This window comes from Sciurus vulgaris (genome assembly GCF_902686455.1).
Source record: "Sciurus vulgaris genome assembly, chromosome: 8".
Lineage (NCBI taxonomy): Eukaryota > Metazoa > Chordata > Mammalia > Rodentia > Sciuridae > Sciurus > Sciurus vulgaris.
The window spans coordinates 60,409,271-60,436,717 of NC_136468.1; the positions used below are offsets into that span (position 1 = coordinate 60,409,271).

The 27,447-nt window shown below is 33.3% G+C and overlaps 1 protein-coding gene across 13 annotated transcripts in view; it reads left to right on the forward strand.

Annotated features, from left to right (window-relative positions):
* The window catches only part of CACNA2D1 (calcium voltage-gated channel auxiliary subunit alpha2delta 1), a 455,544-nt gene that overhangs the window by 254,297 nt on the left and 173,800 nt on the right, over positions 1–27,447 (forward strand). For all 13 annotated transcript variants that reach the window (XM_079151110.1, XM_079151106.1, XM_079151111.1 and 10 more), the window contains one exon: positions 25,914–25,955. In XM_079151110.1, the coding sequence (XP_079007236.1) occupies positions 25,914–25,955 (42 nt within the window). The remainder of the gene's footprint in view (positions 1–25,913; positions 25,956–27,447) is intronic.

Below are 27,447 nucleotides of genomic sequence, written 5' to 3' on the forward strand. Positions count from 1 at the left end.
AGACCATGTCTCAAAATAAAGAAGACTTAAAAGGTCTGGCTATGTAATTCAGAGGTAGAATGCTTTCTGGAATGTGCGAAACTCTGGGTTAAAAAAAAAATGTAATTATGACCTAGAAGTGAAAATTATAATAAGCAATTGAAAAGCTAAAAAATATCAATTTGAGGTTAGTTTACAACAGAGCAGCAATAACAATAATAATCAGATTTGTGTAATCATTTTCCTTCTGAATAATACCTTGGTTGTTGTTTTGAGATTTTCAAAATAAAAATTCAAATGTTATAGTTAACTACAAAAAGGTAATTTAAAGCTTTCCCAAATTTGCACAACTATTTCTTGTTTATGTATAGTGAGCATCATAATATTCAATTTTTCTGTTTCTCTTTGTCATACAGGTTTCCATATGACACAAAAATCATAGATTCATAGTGATATATGATTATAATGATTGATTATGAACTTTATTTCATTGTTAATTTTATTCTTTTATAATTTATAATTTGATTGAATCTTAATCACTAGTGTTTGGGACTATATGGATATTTCATTTTGAACTTGAAGGAAACCTTGGCTAAGCATGTTTTGTTTTCCTTAAAATTTTGGGACATTACTTCACTGTATTCTGTCATTGGTAGAGGTTATAGGAGGTGTGTCATTGGTCTGTTCCAGCCCATGGATCTTATCCTAAATTGACTTGACTATTTGCACTGGTTTCCTAATGATACTTCTTCATTCCTGAGTTTTTGTCTATTATTGAAATCTTTATATTTGTTTTAATTTTATTTCAGGTATTTTTTGCAGTATTTTTTTGAATGTTTTGTTTATTTACTTTTTTCATGCTCTCTTCTTCAGGAGAATTGCTTACTGTTGATTGAAGCACCTTCTCTGTTTTACAATACCAACATCTTCTCTATTACAGTCCTTCTGGTATTCGTTTTGTTCTACATTTCATTTTCCATGATTTTTTTCAAGTGTTTCTTTAGTGATGCTCTTTTAATGTACATTCTTGCTTTGTTTTTTTTTTTTTCATGTTGTTTTCTTCTCCGAATAATCTTGTTTATATCTATCTTTTTTCTCTGTTCTGTCAGCTTATTTGCCAACATATATTGGTTTATAACCTCATCTTCTGGATTCTTTATCTTTTATTTTTTACTTTTTTTCTGGTCATTTCTGATCCCATTTGAAAGAATAAATCTGTTAACTTTTCTGATTTTGTGAAGAACCATGGGTTTTAATTCTTCATTTTGTTTTTGAATCTCTCATCTTTGTTTGTTTGTCCTTTGTTCTTTCCTTCTTCCAAAAAATGGCCATGGTTGGTATTTCAGTCAGCATTTTGCCACGTGATCAAAAGACATGAGAAGAACAATTTTAGAAGAGGAAAAACTTATTTGAGGCTTATGCTTTCAGAGGTGTCAGTCCCTAGGCAACTGACTCCATTGCTCTGGGCCCAGATGAGGAAGAACACCATAGTGAAAGTGTGTTGCAAAGGAAAGTAGCTCAGGATCTGACAGCCAGGAAGCAGACAGCAATTAAGCTTGGATCACCAGAGACAAAATATATATCCCAAAAGCATGCACCTAATGACCTATCTCCTCCAGCCACACCCTGCTTGCCTAAAGTTACACCCAGTTAATTCCTATCAGGGGATTAATGCACTGATTAGATTGAAATTTTCATAACCCTATCATTTGACCTCTAACCTTTCCTACATTGTCTCACACATGAGTTTTTGGAGGACACCTTATATCTAAACTATAACCTTCTGCCTCTGGCTCCCAAAAGCTCATGCCCATCTCAAAATGGAAAATATATTTAGTCCATTCCCAGAAGTTCCCAGAGTTTCAACAGTTTTAGAATTTCCCAAAAATTCAAGTCCAAGGGTTCCATTGCAACTGAAGGCAAACTATCAGCTTGAGACCCTAGTAAAATCAAAATCAAGTTGCATGTATCCAATATATAAAGGCATGGGGTAAACATTTCCATTCCAAAAGGAAGAAATAGGGGCATAAAAGGAAGGGATGGTACTAAAGCAAGACTGAATTCCAGCTCAACAAACAAGTCCTGTAACTCCATGTGCAGCATCTCTGTCACATGGCATCAAGTCTCCAAAGGACTGGTGTAGCTTTCATCCTGTGGTGTGGCTGGTTACAGTCCACAGAGCTTCTCTCTTAGTTTGTTTCTGTTTAATTCTTGTAGCTTTCCTCAGCAGATGTCCCATGTTTCTGACCTTCCCTAAAATTGGGGGTCTCCCCTACCACTTTGGGCCACTTCTCACATCTTCATGCACTGCCCTCTCAGGGGTTGCCTGCAAGGACTCTGACCCTGCCTTTCAGACCTTGTTTTGAAATCTCAGTGTAATCCTCCATGACCCCCTAACTCCAGCATTCTGCAGTTATGCAGAACCAGCACCATGTGGTTAATGCCAAGTTCTGCCACTATTTCATGCACTAACTAAGTCTCCAAGGACCACAGCTGCAACAGCCTCTGAGTGCCTGGGTGGCTGAGAAAGGTGAAACAACTTCCTAGCCTCCACTCCTCTGGTATAAGTTTGGTGCCCCCATGGTATTTTCTCAAAGGAATTTTTAGTTTTACACCCTTATGCCTGAGATATGTCTGGTCTTGCCAATTGCCGAGATGCCCTCAAGCCATCTTTCCTATTGTTTCTGGGTAAAGTACTTAGCAGAGTCTCTTTAGAGGCTGTGTTCACTTTAACTATCACAATTTCTTGAGCCCTAGTTTAACAGTGTTCTGGCGAAAGTGCAAGTTTTTCAAATTTTTCTACTTTGCATTCTGCTTCCAATTATCACAATAAACTTGGCTAAAAGCCGCCAGCAATAGCCAAGTCACAGCCTGAATGCTATTCTGCCTAGAAATTTGTTCCACCAGATTAAGAAGTCTATCTCCTTTAAATTCAGCCTGATAGGAAAGTCTCAGGACATGGGCAAAATGTTGACATCTTCTTAGCCAAAGGATAACACAAATGGCCTCTAGTCCAATTTCTAAAAATCCTACTCTTCTGAATCTTCATGAGCCCAGTCTTTACTGTCCACAGTCCTGTTGGCATTCTGATCTTTTGACATCCATGAAAATCACACATTAAGTTCAACTTGTAACAGTCTAAAGATTTTCTAGCTAGTATCTCTAAATGTCTCAAAATTACTACCACAATTTCCTAAAAGCTCCAAAAGTTTTGGAACCACATAGATTAGTCATAGCAGTGACCCCACTTCTTGGTACCGATTTCTATTTTAGGCAGCTTTTTGGCCATTGTGAACAAAACACCTCACAAGATCAGTTTTTCAGAAGGGAAACTTTATTGGGGGCTTATGGTTTCAGAGATCTCAGACCATAGACAACTGGCTGCATTGCTCTGGGCCCTTTTTCACACTTTCTGTCAGTGTTTATCTTTCAAGAAGACATGGTAAATTTAGTTACTACATTTTTTAGTATTGCAATATAATGATGGCCTCTTTCTGTTTCTTACTGGGATTTATTTCTTGTGATGTTATTCAGCTAGTATTTATTAGGAAAAAATGGGAAACACATGTAAGAGAATTAATTGCCTTTCCAAACCAAAGTAGGTAATATCTAATAACAGTATTCCTGAAAATATCCATTTAATTATTCTCTATATATCAGTAAACTATTATAAATTTTTCTTTTAAAAATATTAGAAAAACTGAGATACAATGTAATGTCAACCAGTGTAAATATAGAAAGCAGAAAACAAATACTGATATTTAAAAGCCTAAAGTTACCATTTACACATGAGACATGTACAAATGTACGCATTATAGTGTACTTTTGATGTCATTATGTAGAGTATTTCATTGTGTAATATTCTATAAAATTACCTTTTGAGACATGAAATCAATAAGATAAAAAACATATCTAGAAGTAACATACTCTAATAACTAGGATTGCCAGCTAAGGGGCCCAGAAGAGTTTAGTCACTTCACATTATGTATCTTTTAGCCAAATATTTAATCTCTGAACCACAGTTTCCACATTAATATAATGGGAGTGATATTGGTCTCAATAGCACTGCTATTTGAATCTAAATAGAAATTACGCATGTAAGGTTTCACACTTCTTTGATTAGAATCAAATTTAAATAAGGAAACCATGAATAGCACCATTTAACCTAAAAGCTGTTGGTATTCCAAAGTGGACTAAACAAATATAACTGAAATTGTATACAGTTTATTTTTTATTTTTGTTTTTATTTTTATTTTTTTAAACTTTGCTTATGTTTCCACTGTTTGTTTTGTGGTGGGATCTGCAATGTGTACAGAGACCTGCTGTCATCAAATGCCTTTCGAACATACATAGTCTATACATTTCATTGACATCAATTATGCTTACAAAAGTCCCGATTCCCTTTTGAAACATACTTTTAAAGATTTCCAAAATAAATGCAAGGAAAATGTTAAATAATAACAAGGGCAGCAGACAATCAGAATGTTCATTTTGATACACTGTATTCTTGCTCTGTGGAAATAACTCAGCAGAGTTATTTTAAGCTTTTGAAATATCCTTAAAACATTTTAGCAATCTTATTTCTTGTATAAATGTTGGATTTTCATTACCTTAAAGCTCACAATTGGTGAAATCACATAAATTTTATATTTCTACACTATCATTTCAAAATCCAGGTATTTATGTGCTGACAATTTTGGTGTTGAAATAAAAAGAACATTAGTTACTCTCTGGAGAAAATAGATTATAGAATCTAAGTTGTAATAAATCAAAAGTATTTGTTTGGTTCAGCTGCTGAATTCTTTTTTCTTCCTTTTTTTTTTTTTTTAATATAATCCTTGTGCTGAGTGAAAATGACCAAATCATATATTCAAGATGACATGAACCTATTTCTTTGGCTAGAAGGGAAATGAAATGACAGAGACTATCAATGTTTCTTTTCTTTTAATATCAGAGAATCCTGAGGCTTCCCAGAAGTTTCTCTATTTTAGTTTACCCTTAAACTCTGATTCCTAAAGTTACTTTATTAATAACCTAGATTTTAATTCAGGGAGTTTCTTCTGTTTGATAGACTTTTTTTTTTTTTTAAATGGGGTGGCCAGAGGGCAATGATAGAAGAAATGGATAATTTCACACCAAAGTGCATAAAATCATATTCTCTGCCATGTTTCCTAACACTGTTTATTTTCTTGCACAAGAGAATGTTTGAAAGTTTAGAGCAAAGGATTCTCTGGCATGGAGGCTTTGTACATTCAACGTGCCAATGATTCTTTTCTCAATACACTCAAAATGTCAAGGCTATTTCATTGATGATTATAAATTATCTTGGGCTATGCTCTGTGACTCAGGGAAAACAACTATGACAAGCAAAGTCAAGGTCTAGCTATAAAAGCGTTGTTTGGCCATGTTGAAAGCTTTTTGAATTTAGAATGAAGAGTGATTGTACTATAATTCACAGCTGCACCTTAGCTTTTATCCTATCATTCAATAGCTTTTAAGTTCTTCAGGAGATATAAAATTCAAGGCTACTATTGAGCAAATTAAACTCATCAAAATATTTTTATTTCAAAGACATCAAACATCTATTGTATGGTTTGATAGGAAGACTACTAAATTATGTTAATACCACTCATTGGCAAGGTGAAAATCAAATTTAAGGAACTTTGACCACTGAATATAATTCATTTAAAATTAGAGACCTTTGAGAAAAATTCCAACTACATTTAACTCATAGAAGATAGAAATCAACTCCGCTTTCCATTTCATTCCCTCTCCTCATCTCACTTCAAAAATACAAAAAAAGGTATGCAATTGATAACTTGGTTATTGCTTTCATTGTGCATATGAATCTCTCCTTTCTGGAGTTTACTTTTTGTGTTTACTATGATACTAAAATCTTAGTTTGTTCTCAGTTATTTATATATATATTTTTTTTTAAGAGATGCTGATTCATATGGGAAAGATATGTAATTTTTCACTATATAGAATGAGAGTTGATCACAAAGAAAATTAGAGAACTGAGTTGTGAGTTGCTTCAGGATTGATTTCCACCTTCTTCCTTGGAAACCTGATCCATAGTGGTTCTATAACTTCAGCTGCTTTCAGGATCCCCTGGGGCTTTATTTGTGAAGAGACAGTTTGATTTACAAAGGCCTTCATGCTGAGATAAGCAATACCAAAAATAAATAGAAACTTAAGAGTAAAGAGAAGTCAACCAAACAACTAATTAAGTGAGCAGATATTGTTGGTACTTACAGTAGCTAAATTTAAAAGCAAGATTTTCTGAATTAAAACAAAACTATGGAAAATTAATTGGACCACATAGTGTACGTATATACTTTATTTAAAAGTGTTTTTTAATGCACTGGGGATATAGTGCAGCAGTATGTGTTTGCCTACCATGGGAGAGACCCAGGGTTCAATTCAATCTCTGATACTGGGGTAAAATATATCTATATATACGTACGTGTGTGTGTCTCCTATATATATATATATACACACACACACATACACACATATATATAAAATTAGGTACTACATAATTACATTCAGGATGCAATATTATGTTTTAGAGTTTATGTATTAGCTCCAAATCTTTAGTGATGTGAAAATTGATCTGTAGTTCTAAAAACAGTTAAAATTTTTCTTTATTATTTTTCCTTTTTGGTAAATTGTTATAAGAGATACATGGGGGTGAGTAATGATGTTAATGTGTGATTGTTGATAGTATCTAAGTAACTATACTGTGCTGAATGAATTTCTCTATATGTGGTGGGATCTTGCTAACTTTTGTCACTGAGCTCCTCAGCTTTCAGCTGTTTGTTTTGGCTGATGTCTAGTAAAGCATCCAGTAACAAAGACTTTTCCTCATGCTGATGAAATCTTACTGTCTCCTATCACCCTTTGTCTTAAATGTTTTCTTTTTTTTTTTTTCTTTCTTTCTTTCTTTCTTTATGTCCTGGGCATTAGTTGGCAATAATTGGTCAGGGAGACTTGAGAGTTGAAGCACATAGACACTTTGGAGCAAATTCTAAGTTTTGAAAAACTAATTTTCTTTAGTTAATGCAATATATATATATGCATATATATATTTATCTGTATTTATATCTATATCTATCTCACTTGGGAAACTTATCAGGAGGGAACATTTTTATACAGAAATTGAGCAATTAAGGATTTAGTATTTCTATACTAACAACTCTAATACTAGCATATTGTTTATCAATATATTTACAACCCTAATTTAAAAATATATAATATGCTAGTATTACCTTAGTAAATGAAAAAGAAAGTTAATTTGCTCTAGAGAATATCATGTGAGCCTGGATGTTAGAGAGACAGGGTTCCAATTTCATTCTTCATCCTTACTAAGAAATTGAACATGTTTCCTTCTTTATAAATTGTAATACTGTACATATGCATAATATTTGTGAGTATTTCATGAGATGGTGGAGATTCATATTAAATAATCTATAAATGGACCCCACATTGTTTACATTGTTTTTTTAGATGACTAAATGCCAACTGTCACTCATTGTTTAAATCCCATTTTATACCTTCTTTAGTTGGGCACAATTCTTTTCAATATTTATGTGAGCATGGGTTTTTTTTTTGTACCACCACTCTAAAGAAAAATGTGTGCCTTTTTTAAGGTTCTCTATTGTCTTTACATGTTAAAAAAAATAATTCAAACATTTCACTTACAGTTTGTGTTTACTAATACTTAAAATATTAACAAAAAAGTAATATTAGATATTGTCCATTGCCTTCTATACAACTATATAATTCTTGTTATGAACATGAATGTTCATGTGAATGTAGATCTGTAGAGGGAGGCAGGCACTATTTGAAGAATTTTTGGTGTTTGCTGCGAAAACCCCTTTGACTCTACACCCATTATTTTTCACTGTTCTGCAGGCTTTGATTACATGAAGAAGCTTATTGCTCAAGGCAAAATCTCATTTATCCTTTTCATTAGACAAGGACAATGATGCTAGTGATCATCATTTCCTTTTTTCCCAGTCTGTCAAAATGCTTAAGGCTAAATTTAATGCTTAATTACTGGATTACAGACTCTATAACAGTTATCTTTTCCCTCCTTCTAAGAGTTTCATTTTAATTATTATTGCTGAAATATTTATTTTAACTGTCCAGTTCAGTAGATATTTTTGTCATTTGCTCAAAGAGTGGAACCATGTATCTTAAAATAGTGATGTTTCCCGAAGTTTGGTGGATAGAGAGAGGAATTTAGAAAAATCTCTATCAGAGCTTTTGAACACAACTTTATTGGTATCTCTAGAGTTCATTTATAAGTCAATGACTGGTCAATTAAATATCAAGGAGTGGCCATACAAACATCAATGAAAGCTATAGGTAAAAACATTAAGGCATTGGAATTTTTAAATATGATATTTTGTCACAAATAAAATTATATTATACATGTGAATATCCTGTAGTCTATTATACTTTTGACTTAATTTTTAGTTTTAAATATCACTCTAGATCCAAGTCATTTCAATGACTGTTAGAGGAAAATGGTATAATAAATAGCTTTCAGTTGTGCAATTGCACAATTGTCTTCTACTTAACAGAGATTTGAATTTGTGTAAACTAACAAATCAGCTTATTAGAGATAAAATCTAAAAACTAAATACATATATATGTTGTTAATCCTACATAATGTATCACATAGCCGTTTCAGAATTACTTTGTTTCATTCAAAAATGACTAGTTTGCTGTTTGCTTATAAATGTAAATGTTCAGAATTTTTTCTTGAATATTTCTGAATTCTTTCATGACTTCCTAAGGAATATAGTCATCTAGTCATCTCAACAACAACAATGAAAAGAAACAATAGAATCTTCAAAAAGAAAGAAAATTACTTACAAGTCACTTTAAAACAGATCATAAGATCTGCCAGAGCTTAGCTTTTCATGTACCTTTGACATCAAGAATGGCCTCTGCATGGCAAAGTCATAGATTTGACCTAGTGTATGAGTTTAAAAGTACCTTATAATTTATACTTGGAACATATTATATAACCCCCTAGCTGGTCAGACCTTGGAAGTTGGCCAAGGTGATCAGTGGCGCCGAAGAGGTTACAGCCTCTTCTGAGTTTTCTCAAATCATCAAAAATTAAGCTACTAAATTATCAGCACAACCATTTCGATATTGCCTTAGTGTATTTCAAAGTGAGAATTAAATGAACAATGCTCGATAATTATGCTCTATATAAACTGAAAATACCAATGAAACACACAATATATTTCATTAAATATTTTTTTTAAAACTTCACAAAATGTACATGTGCACACATACACACACATACACCCACACACACACACACACACTGACTTGTCTGGGGAATTAAGTGTTCTAATGGCTGGTAGGGTATTTGTAATTTTGATGTTACAATCAGTGTATTGTTCCAGATTTAATTTCCAAACTAGTGATCATTAATAAAGCATCCTTCTTTCCCGTAAAAATTCCTGCAACAAGATTAAATTATTAAAAATTTCAGAAATAACTTTTTTGCATATAAAATATAATAGTATAAATTAAGTTTGCCAGGTTTAGCACATAAAATGTCACATGCCCAGTTAATATTCAAATTTCAGATAAACAAGTATATTGTTTGTATAAGTTTAGAATATACTTTTATTAAACTAAACTTTTTATTACTTGAAATTCAGATTTAATTTTCTGTGTTCAGAGTATCCTGTGTTTTATCTGTCAAATCTGTTATAAAAACTATCATTTTCTAAATATTGTGTTCTTGCATAATGTTGAGTGATTGCTAAGTTTTCTTAAACAAGCAATATCTATATAAGGTATCTCACGTGCAAATTGGGTAGATTTAGTCATTCTACTACTCTATGTGGGTGCGTGTATATACATTTATATAAATGTTTCAAAATATTATATGTGGAAAATACAAGTTAATCTGTCATGTAAAATAATAATTTAAAACTAAAGATATTTTCTCATATTAAAAGAAAAAATAATAATAAAAGCCTGCCAGGCAGGTGGCACATGCCTATAACCATAGCAACTCCAAAGGCTGAGGCAGGAGGTTTTCAAGTTCAAAGCCAGCCTCAGAAACTTAGTGAGACTCTGTCTCAAAAACAAACACACAAAGAGGCTTGGATGTGGCTAAGTGGTTAAGTGCCCATGTGGCTTCATCCCTGGGACAAAAAAAGAAAAAAAAAAAGAGCCTGTATTTTTCTCAATTATCTATACTTACTAAGAACTACTTTCTATAAAGCAACCTCTTAAGCAGTACTAGGCCAATAACCTAAACTGGTTTTTGTATTATTTACTTGTTGGTGAAAGGAAATATTAATATCCATCAGCTCTGATTAGTATTTTTTGTGCTTATGTCATTGTGTCACTACTTTGATGATATGTAGTTTGATACATTTAGGTTTAGAATGTAAAAAATTAGATGATAATTGCATTTGATCTGCTGTTAACTCATTTATTCCTCTAGGCTGTTTCCAGGGTTGCTATATTTTTTACTAAATAAATAATCCACCAGAGAAGTCAAAATATAAAACATGCTGGATTAAAACTCCAGTCTTCCAGTTTTGTAGAAAGGAAATCACTTCTGGTGTCTGTGAAGGTTAATTATGTGCTAATATATTCTCTTCATTCTTCTCACCTGGATATTGCCTTTGAAACTGCTTGATTTTTTAAATGTAAAATATTTTCCATAGTGGGTTTATTATGTGCTAGGAAAAAAGTCAACATGATCAAAAATGACTATGTTGATGGTGTTCCTTTGTTCCACAACACATCTGCAATCATAGTTTAAAATGTACACAACTCTGTAATTGGCTCCATGTCTCTGCAGTATTTTTGTTCTCCCCTGAAGTGACACAAGCTTCTTAATATTGAAATAATTTAGGTGAGCTATTTGGCTAATCAAGTGATCTTTTTTGAAAAAAAAAAAACAAAAAAACCTCAAATTTATTTTTTAAAACTTCATTTTATTTATGCTTAGCTAAATTAAATCTGTTTTTTAGCATTTGGAAATTTCTTTTTGATGTTTCCACCTCCATTTATTCTACTTATAAGTGTATTAGACAAATATATTCTAAATATTTAAATAAGGACCTTGATTACAATTGTATGAAAGTCTTAAAATTGAATTATAGATAACATTAGTTAGAAATAAATGTCTCCTTAAAAGCCTCAAAGTTCTTTCAGATAAACTTTAAGATTAAATTATCATCGCAACTGTTTGAAGTTGAAGTTCTTTGCCCAGTTGATAATGAGAAGACAAACCAACTTTGGCTGGATTAATTCCTTTACTGAAAGACAAGAATTGAACCCATGAGTGGAATGTAGATCTTTTAACTTGACAATCATTCATAATTGTATTGCATCATTCTGTAAGTCTTGGGGACAATTTATGATTTTTTGATAAATGTCAAGGTTTTTATTTAATACTCTGAAGAAAAAGGGTTACATTTTCTTAAATGCAGTATAAAAGTTAGAATAACTAATTTATTAAAATCTGCCTTAGAAATGAAATGGTCCACAGAATTTTTTTTCTTTGAATTTGGACAACAGATGAAATGAAGGCTACAATGGAACTAGCACTGTGTTGAGTTTTTAGGATTTGTTGAGAATCTTGTGGATTCTTGCTTTCAGAAATTAACTTTTAACAACCATGCATGTTTTAATTAGGGACAAGTTATAGCTGAACCAGTGAACAGTTTGAATTTAAAACACTCTTTGAAATGTAACTTAATTAGATACAGTTACTAAAACTAGGCTAATGAAATATAGGGATTTTTATTTGTTTCCAAAGCAACTATGTATTATTCAGATAGAATGGAATGCTTCTAAAAAATGTCCATTTATTTCTTCTACAGTACCTTCCTTTATAATTTTAGCAATTATTTTTGCAGAGAAGTAGTACAAATACACTAACCCCGATTTTAAAAAAACAGTGATTTCTATTTTAAATGTAAATGAAGGTATTTCATTATGTTAATGAAAGGTAGTAGTGGTTGATATTGTGTCATAGTATATGCAATTCGAAGAGATTGTCAGATTGTGTATGGTAGGTGTAAAGAGGTTGGTGGTGTAAGCTAGCTTGAGGATGTTATCTTAAACAGCTATCCTCAGAAACACAGTTACTATTTTCAGGGATAAATGAATATGCTTTGACTTGACCTTTCAAGATCAAAAGAAAAACAATGATTAGAGGTTCTTCTTGCAGTTTTACAAGCTTCTACTGAAGATGTCAGAGATTTCAAATAAAAGGGAAATACTTTGCCTTTGTTTTTCAAAACAGAAAGACATCTCTAAATTCTGTTGAATATACATATGAAAAGAAAAGCAAACTAATCAAAGGCTCACAGAAAACAATAGAGCAATCCAGCTACTAAGTCCTCTTCTGTGATCTAAACAAAACAATTACTCAGTGGAAATATCACAACATACAGGAGGAAGGATTCTGAAGACCACGTTTGTCAACCAAGTCATCCTTCTACAGAAGAGGAACCCAAAACCTTAGCAAAGTCACACAGCCAGCTGATCAGCACTGAAATTCATTTAGTTCACTTAGTCATGTGCTCAGTAAATATTTTAAAGCATTCACTGTGTGCCTATGGTAGATGCTCTTGGTTCCCTGCCCATATCTCACCACCCAAGAACCTGCAAGCGTGTACTATTACTATAGATTCTTCTTGCATCCATTTGCAAATCTTGGCCTCTGAGGGCTTTCTACACTGCTTAGATTGTGCAGGAGTGAATGTCCTCAAACAATAATAGCTGGTATGGGTGGATACACTAGCATACTGCTTACTCTTTGGATGCAACAGTTTTGTATGATAGCCTATAGTATCACAGAGGCTCCAGTTGTTTTGTAACATACCAGGATTTTCATTTCTTTGCTCTTTGTCTTTTCCACTATCCTGTTAGCATTCCCTGGAGTCACTTCACAAGTTACCTGTGCTCAAGTCCTTGTCTTAGTGTCTGTTTCTGGTGAGCCAAACCTACAATAACTGTAGAAACTAGTTTTAAATACCTTGTTTTAGAGGATAAAGTGAATTTAGAAAATGTTTCATCAACTTGATAAGGATAGCAGGGTCCTTCAGTAGCCACTGGCACCTAATTTTTAATGCATGTTAGTCAAAGCATTGAGTACAAAAATGACCTGCTGGGAATGTAGCTTAGTGGTTGAGTGCTTACCTCGCATGAGCACTGCCCTGGGTTCAATCCCCTGAACTCACAAGACTAAAAACTATAACAATAGGTACCTAAAACCTGGTCTCCCTGGTCTCCCCTCACAGGGCTCAGACAATACCATCCAATATCATCTGTAGAGTAGGTGCACAGATGAGGAAGCTGATGAAGGTGACCTTTGAATCAGGCTTTCACTGACCTAGTGCTATAGCAAAATAACTTTTGTTGGGAAAATTGAGAAGCTTCTATAGCAATGAGAGCTTCCTGCATGTATGTGAGATATATAAAGTGCTTATTCAGAGTCTTAGTAAAGTGCATAGCTCCCCTCCTCTAGAATTCTTCCAGATTTATCTCCTTGGCTTTCCCACTGCCTGTTCTATTCACATGAGAGGTCAGGGCATTTATAGGTCACTCTTTGCTTTTTCCTTTAGCTTTTCTTTAACTTTTTTTTACCTCTATGTAGACAATTCCCAGTAATCCTTTTCTAATGGGGAGGAATACCCTATTCCATACCTTGAATTATTTTTAACTATGGCTCATTGCTTAGACTTCCTAGCTGTGTTCTTATATATACAGTTTTATGTATTTAAAAAATATTTACTTTCTGCTTTAACAAGCCTGGATTTTCAGAGTATTTCCTTTAAGGGACTTAAACCTAGTATGATAATGGTTTCGTTTTATTGTTGCCCATTTTTATCTAGAGTCAGAAACCCTTTGTCTTAATAGAGGAGAATAGAGAGGGAGAGAAGAATCGGAAGATGAACATGGTGTAATGTTTGTTTTAGTCAACTATTTTGCTGCTGTGACTAAAAGCAATTGTTCTGACCAGAACACTTGTAGAGGAGGAAAAGTTTACTTGAGGGCTCACTGTTTCAGTGATGTTAGTCCGTAGAAGGCCAGCTCCATTCCTCAGGATTCCAGGGGAGGCTGAACATCATGATGAGAGAGGGTGGAGGGAAGCAGCTCAGCTCATATCATGGTGGTCAGGAAGCAGAGGGTCCACTGGTCAGACACAAATATATAACCGAAGCCATGCCCCAATTCCCATCTCCTCTAGCCACATCCTACCTCTTCAGTTACCACTCAGTTAATCCCTATCAGGGGATTAAATCACTGATTGGGAAGACTTTTACAGCCCAATCATTTCTTCTCTAAGAAATGCAACCTTCTTGCATTGTATCACACGTGAGCTTTTGGGGAACACCTCACATCCAAACCACAATAGTTTATTATATCGTTTTTATCAATATAATTTTTAAAAAGATAACAGCTATTGCATATCTAAAAGATTTTTTGAGGTTTAAATTCTGTCCTATAAAAGACACATAATGAATGTCTCTTATCATCTCTATTCCATCCTACATAGTTCCTAATGCCCAATAAGAGATAGGTTGAATTGATGTAGTGATGAACAGTTTAGTGTCCTTTGAGGTCTTAATTTTGACCAGATTATTTTACACTTAATAGTTAATTGACAATAATGTGAGTCTTTATACTTTGTCTTAGAATGATGATTTTTTTGAGGTTGGTAATGATTAATTTGAAGAGGTAGTGCTAATAATACCATTGGACAAATTGATAAAACTTTATTGCCAGGGGGCTCATAGTATGATAAAGTGCTGTTAACTTTGATCATGAGTCAAGAAGATATGTGGGTTAAGTCAATAGGAACCATAAAAATTGAAACATTTTGGTGGCTTAAATATTAATGCTTTAGATGATTATACCCAAGCTTCATTGAAGTTACAGATTAAAGGAGATTAGAGCAAATTTCTCCACATTATTGATGTGTTTGTTTAATTTTGGACTGAGTTTCCTTGGAGATTTTGTGCTTATGGAACATAAAATTCTTCTCATATTCTACTTTACTCCTATGATTTAAGTCTTATGTTTATTGATATAATTTGGAACACCAGAATAGCTTGTAGGCAGATTCCTATTAAAGTTTATAAGATGAAGAAATAAATTGATATAGCTTTTAATGTTTAAAAAGAGTTCATCTTTTTTGATGTTCAAGAACTAAGGAATGCTGAACTCACATGCACTTCGAATTTTTTCTTCATTTGTTACAGGAGTGAAAGTGGTCAGTGTTTTAACTTGTTTGAAGTTTTTGAAAATCTGTGTATTTTCTCCACAGTGATATATTTTGTGTGTGTGTACCTGCATACACATTCCTACAAATGCTACCTTTGTTATTTTAGTCTAGCTTTTCTAATAGTTTCTTCCAGGCTTGTGATGCTCAGTTATCCAGATATCAGTCTATTCAGTAGCAATTCAACATTCCAAACACTGTCTCTACTCAAACTGAAATAATTTAATCTTCTCTCCTCTTTCTTTTTAAACATAATTCTTTTATGTTAAAGTAATTAGCATTTTCTTTTGGTGAATGTTACCATTATTTCTGATTGTGTCACTAGCTTCATAACATTGCTTTAGGCTACAATCTCTTTGGGCAATTAGGTAATTAAATATAATAGAGACATGTGGATCTATTATCTTTTTCTGTGACCACTCCTCTTGAGTGACTTTGGCTTATTGGTTGGTTAATATGCTGGGTCAGTTATTAAGGAATACTTTATCTGCATTTTACAAGCACCATAGTGAAACTTTTTTAAAAATCCCTGTAATATTACAAATTTGCAATGGAAATTATCTCAGGAATAAATGTAAAAACAAACAAGTATGCTTACAATAGGCCAAAATTATTTTCCATTTTTGTTCTTTCATTAAGGTAAAGAAATTAAATTCACATTTTAACACAGATTATAAAATAAAGATAAGAACATAAAATGAATGTATCTAAAAGAGTAAACATTACATTTATTATTAGGTGAACTATGTAGATCATATAAGGAATTCATTCAGTGTCTCTCCAAAGTAGATCATTCCTGTATTGATAATAACAGTTTGGGGATATAAAGACATGTGTCAGACTCAGTTTGCCTTCTCTCAGTCCAACCTTTACAATACAGGAAACTGAGATTGATAGTATCTAACACTCTGGTTTATCTTTAGCAATACAATATAGATAGATAGATAAATAGGTTGATTTCCAATGCAGGACTTGCCATGGCACAAAGCTCAAAACCTATTTATTATTATAACAAAACTTAAGAGTTCCTAGAAGCAATAGATTTATACTTTACCATTATAGTTCATAGATTATTGAACAATATCTTAATGATAATATTTCAGTTTCATATTTTAAAATAGAAACTGTGACAGTAAAGCATATGATTAAAATATAGTTATTTCATTTTTATGATGCTAGTGAAGAGTTGATATAAAGTTAACAAATAATTTTTAAAATAACTGGCCGATATAATGATTACTAAATAGTTGACACTAAATGACTTGACTTTTAAATCATTAAAAATTTGTTATAAAAATATTAAAATGATTTGTCTTTCAGGTCAGTGTTTGAACCCTTGTTTTCTTTGATTTTTTAAAAATATTTTCTGGTAGAATTTTAAAATCTAGTAAAAATTTTCATGTAAGAACACATTTGAATTTTTATTCCTCAAATCTTGGTCACAGAATTTGATTTAAAAGATGGACATGGGAAAAGGCATAGATGACCAGTCATGTGATCTTTAAGGATTCAGGATGGGCTAGCATCTAGGATATGGATTGAGGCATTGATTATGAAACACTTATATTCTTATAATACCCCCATTGGAAATTAAAGTTCAAGCAAATATCATTGACAACTAGTAACAGGAAACTGGGATGGATAAAAGCACTGTAGGAACTGTGGCATTCTATAAGCACCAGTAATCTCGGAAGACAGAAACCAAATTCTAAACTAACTTAACAAGAACCTCATAAATCACTGGTCCTTTAACCAAGAAGTCAATGTAAGGAGTTAGCTTCCAGCATGGATGGATGCAGGCTTTGACAGTTTCAGCTTTCTTCACCATAACTACCCCTGGACCCATTATTTTTGCAGAGAAATGGGGAAATTGAATACTATTATTTGGTAGTTGTAGGCATCTACTAATTGCTGTGGTCAAAGAAGAAGGATGGCCTAAATACGTAGAATCACATGAATTGTTTTAGGGAATAAATAGATCTCAAAGACAGCAGAGTTTCTAAACAGGAAAAAAATATTACCAAGTCCAGCAAATCTGCATATTTATTATTTTTTCATTTTTCAAAATATAACAACATCTGATTTAATTGCTTGTGTCATTTTCTCCAGCAAGATTACATAGTTTGCGTGTTGGGATAGACGAGTAAACTTTTATTTAATACAGGACTGGAATTTTTCTTTTTAAGAGTAAATAAGGATCAGTACATAAAGATGATGCAGAGTTGGAAAGAACGTGTTTAGAGTCAGAGACATTTGGAATACCTCAATACCTTGCGCAGACAGGATGCATATAGAATCATCAATTAATTATCACTTCTGTTGTGCTTTCTTATCTCATTTGGTTTACCAGATTAAAAATAGCAACAATTAGTAACTCAGTTTCACCTCTGTAGGGAATCCCATGAAAACCACGCTGGACACGGGAAATCACATAAGGGAGTTTATTAAGCAAACAAAGTGTCTCCCTACAGGGTAAGAGAGAAAATGAGAGGAAAAGAGAAAGGAAAGAGAAAGGGTGTGCGCTAGAGAGAGTGGAAAGTGAGGAGGAGGAAGAAAGCAAGTCAGGGGGAGAGAAAAGCAAGAGAGAAAAGATGGCAGTGAAGCTAAGAATCCCGCTGGGCTAACAGGGGACCAATAACGGAGAAGGATACTTGCAAACTGACTGATGAACCAACAGCTAGCTAGGATGTTCACAGACTGACAGTAGTTGGGAGGTGGGGAAAACGCCTGCAAGGGAAAGGGCCGGGGAGCAGCTATGTACATTACATCCTCTACTCTGCGTCATGGAATCTTTGAAGAAAGTACTTTAAACAGACTCAGCATAATAACCTGACCTAAGGAAATAAAATTAAAATTTACTCAAATCATGTATATGTAGGAGAGAAATTCTATGAATATGTCCTCCTAGTTTTTTTTTATGTATATAAACATTAGTTGTGAACATTAGTTGTGAACATTTATGTGTACCAGAACACCATAGTAAATACTTACAGCATCATCTCATTTATTATCCCCTGTCACACAGTATGAATGTAGATGTACCAAATGTCTTCTGTAATCTGGTAGTGTTGATCTCCAGCTGGACCTGTTCCCATACTTATTTTTTCTAAATGACATTTTCTAAACATGCTAATGAGATCTACACTTTAAACACATATAATTACATGGCAAAATATTTTTTCAAGGACCATGATCCTGTAAGTATTTGCTCATGTTCACATCCTGAACATCTATCACACATATGCACGTGCAACAACAAATACACGTTTTCCTAAGTTCTTTTATTCACACAGTGCTACCATGCTGCTGGTTAACATGTGGCCTGTACAAAAATTGTTTAGGACATAATAGTAGTGGCATAAGTGGTTTGTAGGCCAAATTGCTTTTTGATGCTATCAATATTAATAAAATTTGACTTGTGAATGATTGTAGTTAAACAGCATGGATCTTGACTTGCAAGAGTCATTAACATAACTCCTTTTTTCAACTGAATGCATATTTGGAACTCAGAAGTGATAAAAATTACAAGAATGCTGTATTTTTTTAAAAAAATCTTGTTAGTGAAAAATACACCAACCTGAAATTTGTTAGGCTGTGGATCATGTTTATAGCAAAGGGTAGAGCCAAGAAAAGAGAATTAGTAAATTGGACAGCAAGTTGATCTCTATTTGAATTTTGAATGTGCTATACATTTCAAATGTTGACTATAAAATCCTAATTTTCATTTCCAGTATTTTAGTTTTATCTTTGGCAACATCTTATTTCCACATGGAAGCTTGGTACTTACATAAACTGACTTAGAGGGAAGTGTATCACAAGGAGCTATCACTCACAGTATGCATTTTTAAGATGAAGTAGTTTATTTTGTTCAGATTTAATTTTTGACTCCCAATAGGTACCTGGAGTCTAAAGAAATTTTGCTCTCAACTTGCTAGGGGGTGTTTTAAATTTCAGTAAGCAAAAGTATTATATTAGCATGGACCACTTTGGCAAATGCATTTTGAGGAGATAATAAATAACTAAACTATTAGGTTAAAATTCAGAAACAAAACAATTTGTTCTTGTCCTCTGGTGCTTGAATTATGAAAAATAACTCCCTAAAGGTTTAACTAATCCAACAATCTAGTTTGAGGTGGTTGCTGGCTTTCTTCCATGATATTGCCTGTAATACCCTGAAATTTGCTGAAAACCTCTGTATTTGAATGTGAACTACACATTAAGATGTTTAATAAGATGATGTTTAATAATTTTCATTAAATTATTTAGACAGAAGGATAATAGGGAAATAAAGTGACTTTATCAACTGTGCCTCTGGTGGGTAGCCTGTGAGCCATGGTTTTAATTAAAGTATTCACTGATTTGGGGTATAGCTATGAACTTTCCGGAGGAGGGATTGAGGGAGTTTTGAGTGAGGACAGGCAAGTCTCTCTTTCTGTATCTCACTGATCAACAGAGGGGGAATGTCTTAACTGTCTGAAATGCTTAATTTTCACTTATTTTGAAAAGTGGAGAGTTTTGGTTCATTTAGGCCTGCTATCCAAGCATAAGGCAGTTTTTGCATATAGCAAGTCAGAATGACTGTCTTAGCTGCCTCAACTTCTTGCCAGATGAGTTTAAAGGTGAGAGCTTGCTCCGGTGGTCAGGTGCAGGTATTATTCATCACTGTTTATTGAACACAGCACAGAGAAGGTCACCAAGGTTATTCTTAAGTGAATGGAATGTGGTTCCCTCTGCTGATCCCGTGACCCAGAAAACTTCCTGCATAAAATCTCAGGGGATGGAGGCAAGGGGTCAGGGTTAAGCAAAGAATTCAGCTGAGACTTTTGCCTCTCCTCCTTTAATTCCACCCCTTTAAGGTAATCACTGTTTTTATATAATTTTTTCTCTTATTTTTCTTATTTTATTTATTTAACTCTCCCAGAGTTCATTATAACCAAAAATTCATGTCTATGAAAACATCAGGTCATGGAATTTGCTTGATTCAGTGTATAATTCCCCTTTGTGAGAATTGTCTTTTTATCCCATTGATAAATTTAGTGGTTGACTCTGGATGTATTTTGGTAATTCAGTTATTTGACTCACTCTACTGAAGACTGATTTAGTTCAACATTGCTGCAAGTCTTAATATGTAATTTCATGTAGTAGAGAAGATGGCTATAAAATAAAAATGTGATCTAAGAGTTGCTGCTTCACCCAATTATGGTTTTTCTCAAACTTAAATAATTTCTGAGCCAAATAATTCTGAAACTGTATAAACAAAAATCCCAAATAAATTTTTACACTGTTCTATAAGAACATATGACAAACTGGGGCTGGAAAAAATATTTTAAGTGGTTGTAAAATCAAATGCTGTATCAACGTTTGCATTTATTTTAGTGTCATTTTGCCTTGGAAAAGGACTGTATTGACTGAGTAATGCCAGTTTACAGTTTCTTAAACTCCTAATTTTCTATGTGAATTTATCCTTAATGTTTTCCTGTTATGTGTAACAGAGCTTGAGAAGTGAAGGTGTGTTTACGATGGTGAGGTTAACCAAAATTCTCCTAAGCCAAAAGGAACCTTGTTGTGAGGCATTGAACATAACCAGTTGCATCCACTCTGTTATCTTCTTAACCTAAGCACACACATTTAACTAAGTGCTTCATCATGTTGATGTTTTCTTTTTTTTTTTTTTATTGTAAACAAATGGGATACATGTTATTTCTCTGTTTGTACATGGCGTAAAGGCATACCATTTGTGTAATCATAAATTTACATAGAGTAATATTGTTTGATTCATTCTGTTATTGTTTCCCTTCCCCCCACCCCTCCCACCCCTCTTTACCCTCTATACAGTACTTCCTTCCTCCATACTTGCCCCCCTCCCTAACCCTAACTCTAACCCTAACACTAACCCTTCCCTCCCCCCCATTATGTGTCATCCTCCACTTATTAGCGATATCATTCGTCCTTTGGCTTTTTGAGATTGGCTTATCTCACTTAGCATGATATTCTCCAATTTCATCCATTTGCCTGCAAATGCCATAATTTTATCATTCTTTATGGCTGAGTAATATTCCATTGTATATATATACCACAGTTTCTTTATCCACTCATCAATTGAAGGGCATCTAGGTTGGTTCCACAGTCTGGCTATTGTGAATTGAGCAGCAATGAACATTGATGTGGCTGTATCTCTGTAGTATGCTGATTTTAAGTCCTTTGGGTATAGGCCAAGGAGTGGGATAGCTGGGTCAAATGGCGGGTCCATTCCATGTTTTCTAAGGAATCTCCACACTGCTTTCCAGAGTGGCTGCACTAATTTGCAGCCCCACCAGCAATGTATGAGTGTACCTTTCTCCCCACATCCTCGCCAACACCTGTTGTTGCTCGTATTCTTGATAATCGCCATTCTAATTGGGGCGAGATGGAATCTTAGGGTGGTTTTGATTTGCATTTCTCTTATTACTAGAGATGTTGAACATTTTTCCATATGTTTGTTGATTGCTTGTAGATCTTCTTCTGTGAAGTGTCTATTCATTTCCTTAGCCCATTTGTCGACTGGACATTATTTGAATTCTTGGAGTAGAGTTTTTTGAGTTCTTTATAGATTCTGGAGATTAGTGCTCTATCTGAAGTATGATTGGCAAAGATATTCTCCCATTCTGTAGGCTCTTTCTTCACATTGCTGATAGTTTCCTTTGCTGAGAGAAAGCTTTTTAGTTTGAATCTATCCCAGTGGTTGATTCTAGCTTTTATTTTTTGTGCTATGGGAGTCCTGTTAAGGAAGTCTGATCCTAGACCAACAAGGTGAAGATTTAGACCTACTTTTTCTTCTATAATCTGCAGGGTCTCTGGTCTGATTCCGAGGTCCTTAATCCATTTTGAGTTTAGTTTCGTGCATGGTGAGAGATATGGGTTTAGTTTCATTCTGTTGCATATGGATTTCCAATTCTCCCAGCACCATTTGTTGAAGAGGCTATCTTTTCTCCATTGCATATTTTGGGCACCTTTGTCTAGTATGAGAAAATTGTATTTATTTGGGTTTGTGTCCGTGTCCTCTATTCTGTACCATTGATCTACCTTTCTGTTTTGGTACCAATACCATGCCGTTTTTGTTACTATTGCTTTGTAGTAGAGTTGAAGATCTGGTATTGCAATACCCCCTGTTTCACTCTTCCTGCTAAGGATTGCTTTAGCTATTCTGGGTTTCTTATTCTTCCAGATGAATTTCATAATTGCTTGCTCTATTTCTGTAAGGTACGTCATTGGGATTTTAATTGGAATTGCATTGAATTTGTATAGCACTTTAGGTAGTATGGCCATTTTGACAATATTAATTCTTCCTATCCAAGAACATGGAAGATCTTTCCATCTTCTAAGGTGTTCTTTAATTTCTTTCTTTAGTGTTGTATAGTTCTCATTGTAGAGGTCTTTCACCTCTTTTGTGAGATTGATTCCCAAGTATTTTATTTTTTTTGAGGCTATTGTGAATGGGGTAGTTTTCCTAATTTCTCTTTCTGAAGATTCATCATGTTGATGTTTTCTATAAAACATTCATTTTCTTTGCATTTATGTTTTGACCATGTAAGAAATGAACACTGTGTTAAGAAACAGTTCTTTTAAAACAGAGATATAAAATACCAGTTACAAGAAGGGGTGTGAATGTTTAGTATACAGTATGATTTCATGACTAATTTAAACATAGATGCACACACCTTAATAGATATTATACATATTTATGTAGAGCATAACTGTGTGTCCAAGTTATATTTAGATATATTTGTGCTATTTGCATTTTTTAGTTGATTTAAACAATCAATTTGTATAATTATGTCATCCTAAATCCAGAAAGTGTTGTGCAAGTGAGTGAAATTTAAATAAACTTTGAAATATACCTTTTCAACAACAGTTTTAGAAGCAATATAAAGGTCCCGAAAGAGGAATTAGGCAAAAGGGTTTTGTATAAAATGTATAGTAAAAAAGGAAAAAATCATCAAGAGATTCTCAAAGTTAGATTTTACTTATTTTAATATTAATTTCAATCACAATTTATCTTAACCAAATCAAAATACCTAGTTGGAGTGAGTACTAGAATTTTTTTTCATTTGTTTATTTATTGTTTTCTTTTATAGTGCTGGGGATTGAACCCAGGATCACACATGCTAGGCAAATGCTCAAACACCATGCTACACCCCCAGCCCAATAATAGCATTTCTTTATCACACTTATACTCTCTTCCAACAGCATATGAGGTACTCTTAATCTTTGGTTTAAAAAGTACTCTTTATATGTTCACATACAGGAGAAAAACTGACCTGTCAGTTTTACCTATGAGCCAAGTGTAAACACAGGACAAACCTGGGTTGTCTTATGCAGATGATGTATAGCCATTATTTTATGTAGAAAGTAGGAGTAGATGCATTTATCTTATGTACCTTTCTTGGCACAGTCGTGGGTGTGTAAGTGAATGTATACGTGTTGAAAAGGTGACGCTGGACTGCTTGAAATGTAATGTAATTTCACCTTGTTTTATACGTGTTCCAGTTCTGTAAATATAAGAAAGCACTTGGCAGAAAATAAAGTCTAAAATGAAGATAAACTCATTCAGTGGTGTAACTTCTGCTGGAATTCATATTCTAATTTGAAAATTGTCTCCTAAGTATAAATTACAGAGTTGCAAGTGGGATCAATAAACTAGTAATTAGGTTTGGGTTCCAGGTGGATTAGAAGATTCTCTTACCTTGTGTATGTGATGAGTTCTGATTTTGTATTTTAACTCTTGACTTGTGTTACAAAAGGCATAAGAAATGTTTCAAGAATTAGAACTTTTGTGCATATTGAAATTCTCTAGTTATGTTCTTCTACTTTTTTTTTTTTTTTTTTTATTCCAGGGATTACACCCAGGTGTGTTTTTACCACTGAGCTACCACTTCAGCCCTTATGTTTTATTTTGAGACAGGACCTCACTAAATTATGAGGCTATCCTGGAACTTGTAATCCTCCTGCCTAAGCCTCCTGAGTTGCTGGGATTATAAGCATATGCCAGCTCTAGCTTCTTTATTCTTTACCATTAAATCAATTAAATGATACTTTTCATGGATTTTACATTCATGCATATATATAAAGCATTAATTTAAAAAAAAACTGTAAATGAAAAGAAAGAAGAGCGGTAGATTAAAGGAAAGGGAACAGGGAGTGGGAGGAGGGGAGAGTAAAGAGAAATTCTAGGAACTGAATTGGAGTAAATTGTATTTCATCTTGTGTAATTGTGTCAAAATTATCTCCAATATCATGCATAACTATAATGCACTAATTTTAAAAAAGGCAAAAAAGTAACTCTAAATGAAATTCTAGTTCTTCAGTTTCATTCAGTATTATGAACCATATGTTCTAATATTCATATAGATCTTTTATGGTCTTCACAGAGACCTATATTCTCTTTACCTTCAGTCTCATGGAGTGTTTTTCAAACAAAAAGGACTGGAACTGATTTCTGTGTCAAACAAATTGGGAAACAAAGCAAAATGTATTTTCCTCTTAGAGATTTATAAGTATAGACATGTACTAAAGCTTTGTGAATTCCTGACACCAAGTGACAATTGTTGCTGTTTTCCAGTGTTATGACTATGAAATGCTTTTTCCATAAAATTATTAATAACAAACGATTTTTAAAAGACACTTTGAGATACATTTACTGAATTTATCCCAATTTTCCTTTTCTTAAAAGAAAATTCTGCATTTTGTGTCTGCTTCTAATATAATTGCAGAGTATCAGTGTTGGTGGATATTTAAGAGGTGGAGAAAAAAATGCCATCCTTACGTAGTGTTCAGATTACTATGGAAGACATACAGGATAGAGACTGCATCTACATGTCTAGGTGAAGAAAGGGAAATTGGCGTAGGTGAATTGTTTTCCTGGTACACACACTGGCCTCAGACACAAGAAGAGGCATTCAGAGTTTTTCAACAGTCATTTTATTCATCATTCCTTTCCTATTGTCCCTCTGTAGCTCCATTTATAGCCTTAATTTATATTTATGGCATATTATTGCAACACTGATATGCAGAATTGCCTATTTATATTTATACTTGCTAAAATTCAATGTCAATTCACTGCTTCGTTGCAATATGAGAGTATCAGTGCTTTTGATAAACTGATTTTTTTGTCATCTAAATTCAGTTGCTCCTGATTCCTTTCTGAATCTCATGAGGAAATTTCTACCAATATTGCATGGATAGACATTTTTCAAGAATCAACTTAATACTGGAGATATAAATATATATGTGTGTATTTTTAAATTACAGTTTTAACAAAATATTAATATGGTACTTGTCTTACCTGCTTCTGAAGTTACCCTGTTTTTTATTAACATATGTGTGTGTGTTTATCCACGTGTCATGATGCATTTGGCACACAATTCCAGTCCTCTACTGAGATTTTTTTCTCCAATGCAAGATGTGCTTTTCTAACACCACTGATATACAGTTTTAATATGTTCTTAGGAAACATTGACTAATCTTTATGGATTTTTTGTGGAATATATTGTGAAAGGAATATTATGGGGAGTTTATTATTTAAAACATGCATAATATATATACACTATTTGATCCAGTGTTCTGTTTTATTCTACTCAGTAAAGCACTCTTCTTTTCTTTCTTGTAGAGCAATGAAGTTGTCTACTATAATGCCAAGGATGATCTTGATGTGAGTATTAAAATTTTTACATTAAGTTCTTAGTTTAAATTATTGGATTTAGAGAGCAAATTGAACTTGGTAGGTTTAGTTTTTAAGAAAATGTTATATAGCATGAGCAAAATACTAGTTTTAGCAAAGTAATGATAGATTTTAGTGTTTATGTGATTTTTTAAAACTAGCTCTTACTGGCCTTTTCCTAAGTAGAAAAACATGTGTTTCTCTGCGTCTGAACTTTGTCTATATCCCAGTCCACACCATTGCCTTAAATACTCTGCATCCCATTAGCAATGTTCAATTACAAAGATCAGATCCCAACCATCTCTGTCCTGGCTCCTGTGACCAGGGCCACTACATCTCTTTGCTTGTTTGAATTGCCTACACTAGTGGGAATGATTTATTTCAACTACAATGTGAAAGATACCCCGGAAGCTGTGTTAGTGACCCTGCTTGTCTGTTCTTTGAAACATAGTGGTTACATGTTAGTTCTTTTTTTTTTTTTTTTCCTACCCCCTCTGCTAGGTGCTCCACCACTGAGCTGTACTGACAACCTCATCCTTAGGACTTTTTAAATGAATGACTAATTTACATATTCAAATTATTTATAAAAATGAATTATTTCAGCACTAATGAATTACTTCTAATATTGTCACTTCTGGATAATCATTGAGGAGACATTTTAATTAGTTATGGTGGAAATATTGCAAAATTATAAACTTAGGAATACAATTAAGTTTTTAACATTTTCATATAAAGAAAATAATATCTAGATACAGTTATTTATCCGAAAACATTTGTCAGTCTTCCTGTATTTTAAGTATTCCACTAAGAACTTGAGCTGTATGATTGAACAAAATAAAAAAGAATGTAATCAAATTATAACTTGTCATCCATACAGTTTTTAATCTGAATTTTAAAAATTTTCTATACTGTTTTATGGAATTTTCTTCCAACTGTTTAGGGGAAACATGAAGAAATATAAAAAAACAAGTAGAACTGGTTTTCAAACAATTTTTTTTGACAACACAGTAAATATATTTTGCCGAAATGTCACAGCTCCCTGATTACACCACTACTCCAAATATTTCTGAATAACGTAGTTAATTGTGTACTAAATTTGCCTGCATACTGCTAAGTATTTTACACAAATTATCTTAATTCTTACAATAACAGTGTGAATGAAGTTGTTTTATTTTCTCCCTTTCATAGATGCAGAACTGTTTTTTTTTTTAAAGTTATTTTCTTTCCTTTAAACATAGGTAGTTTGTTAATGATACGTTTCCTCTTATGAACAGTACGTGTGTCATTTTCATGATGTAGAAGGCTTATTATGGATAAGCTGTCAGTTAACACAAAATGTTTTAATAGTATATTGATTTGTGTCAGAATAAATTCTTTTTTGAAGTGTTTATTTCATCTTCAGAGTTAGTAAGTATTTAGTATTTAAAAATTATATGGTCATTGAAAATTTATGTAAAATCATCAGTCTTTCTGGCAGTCTATT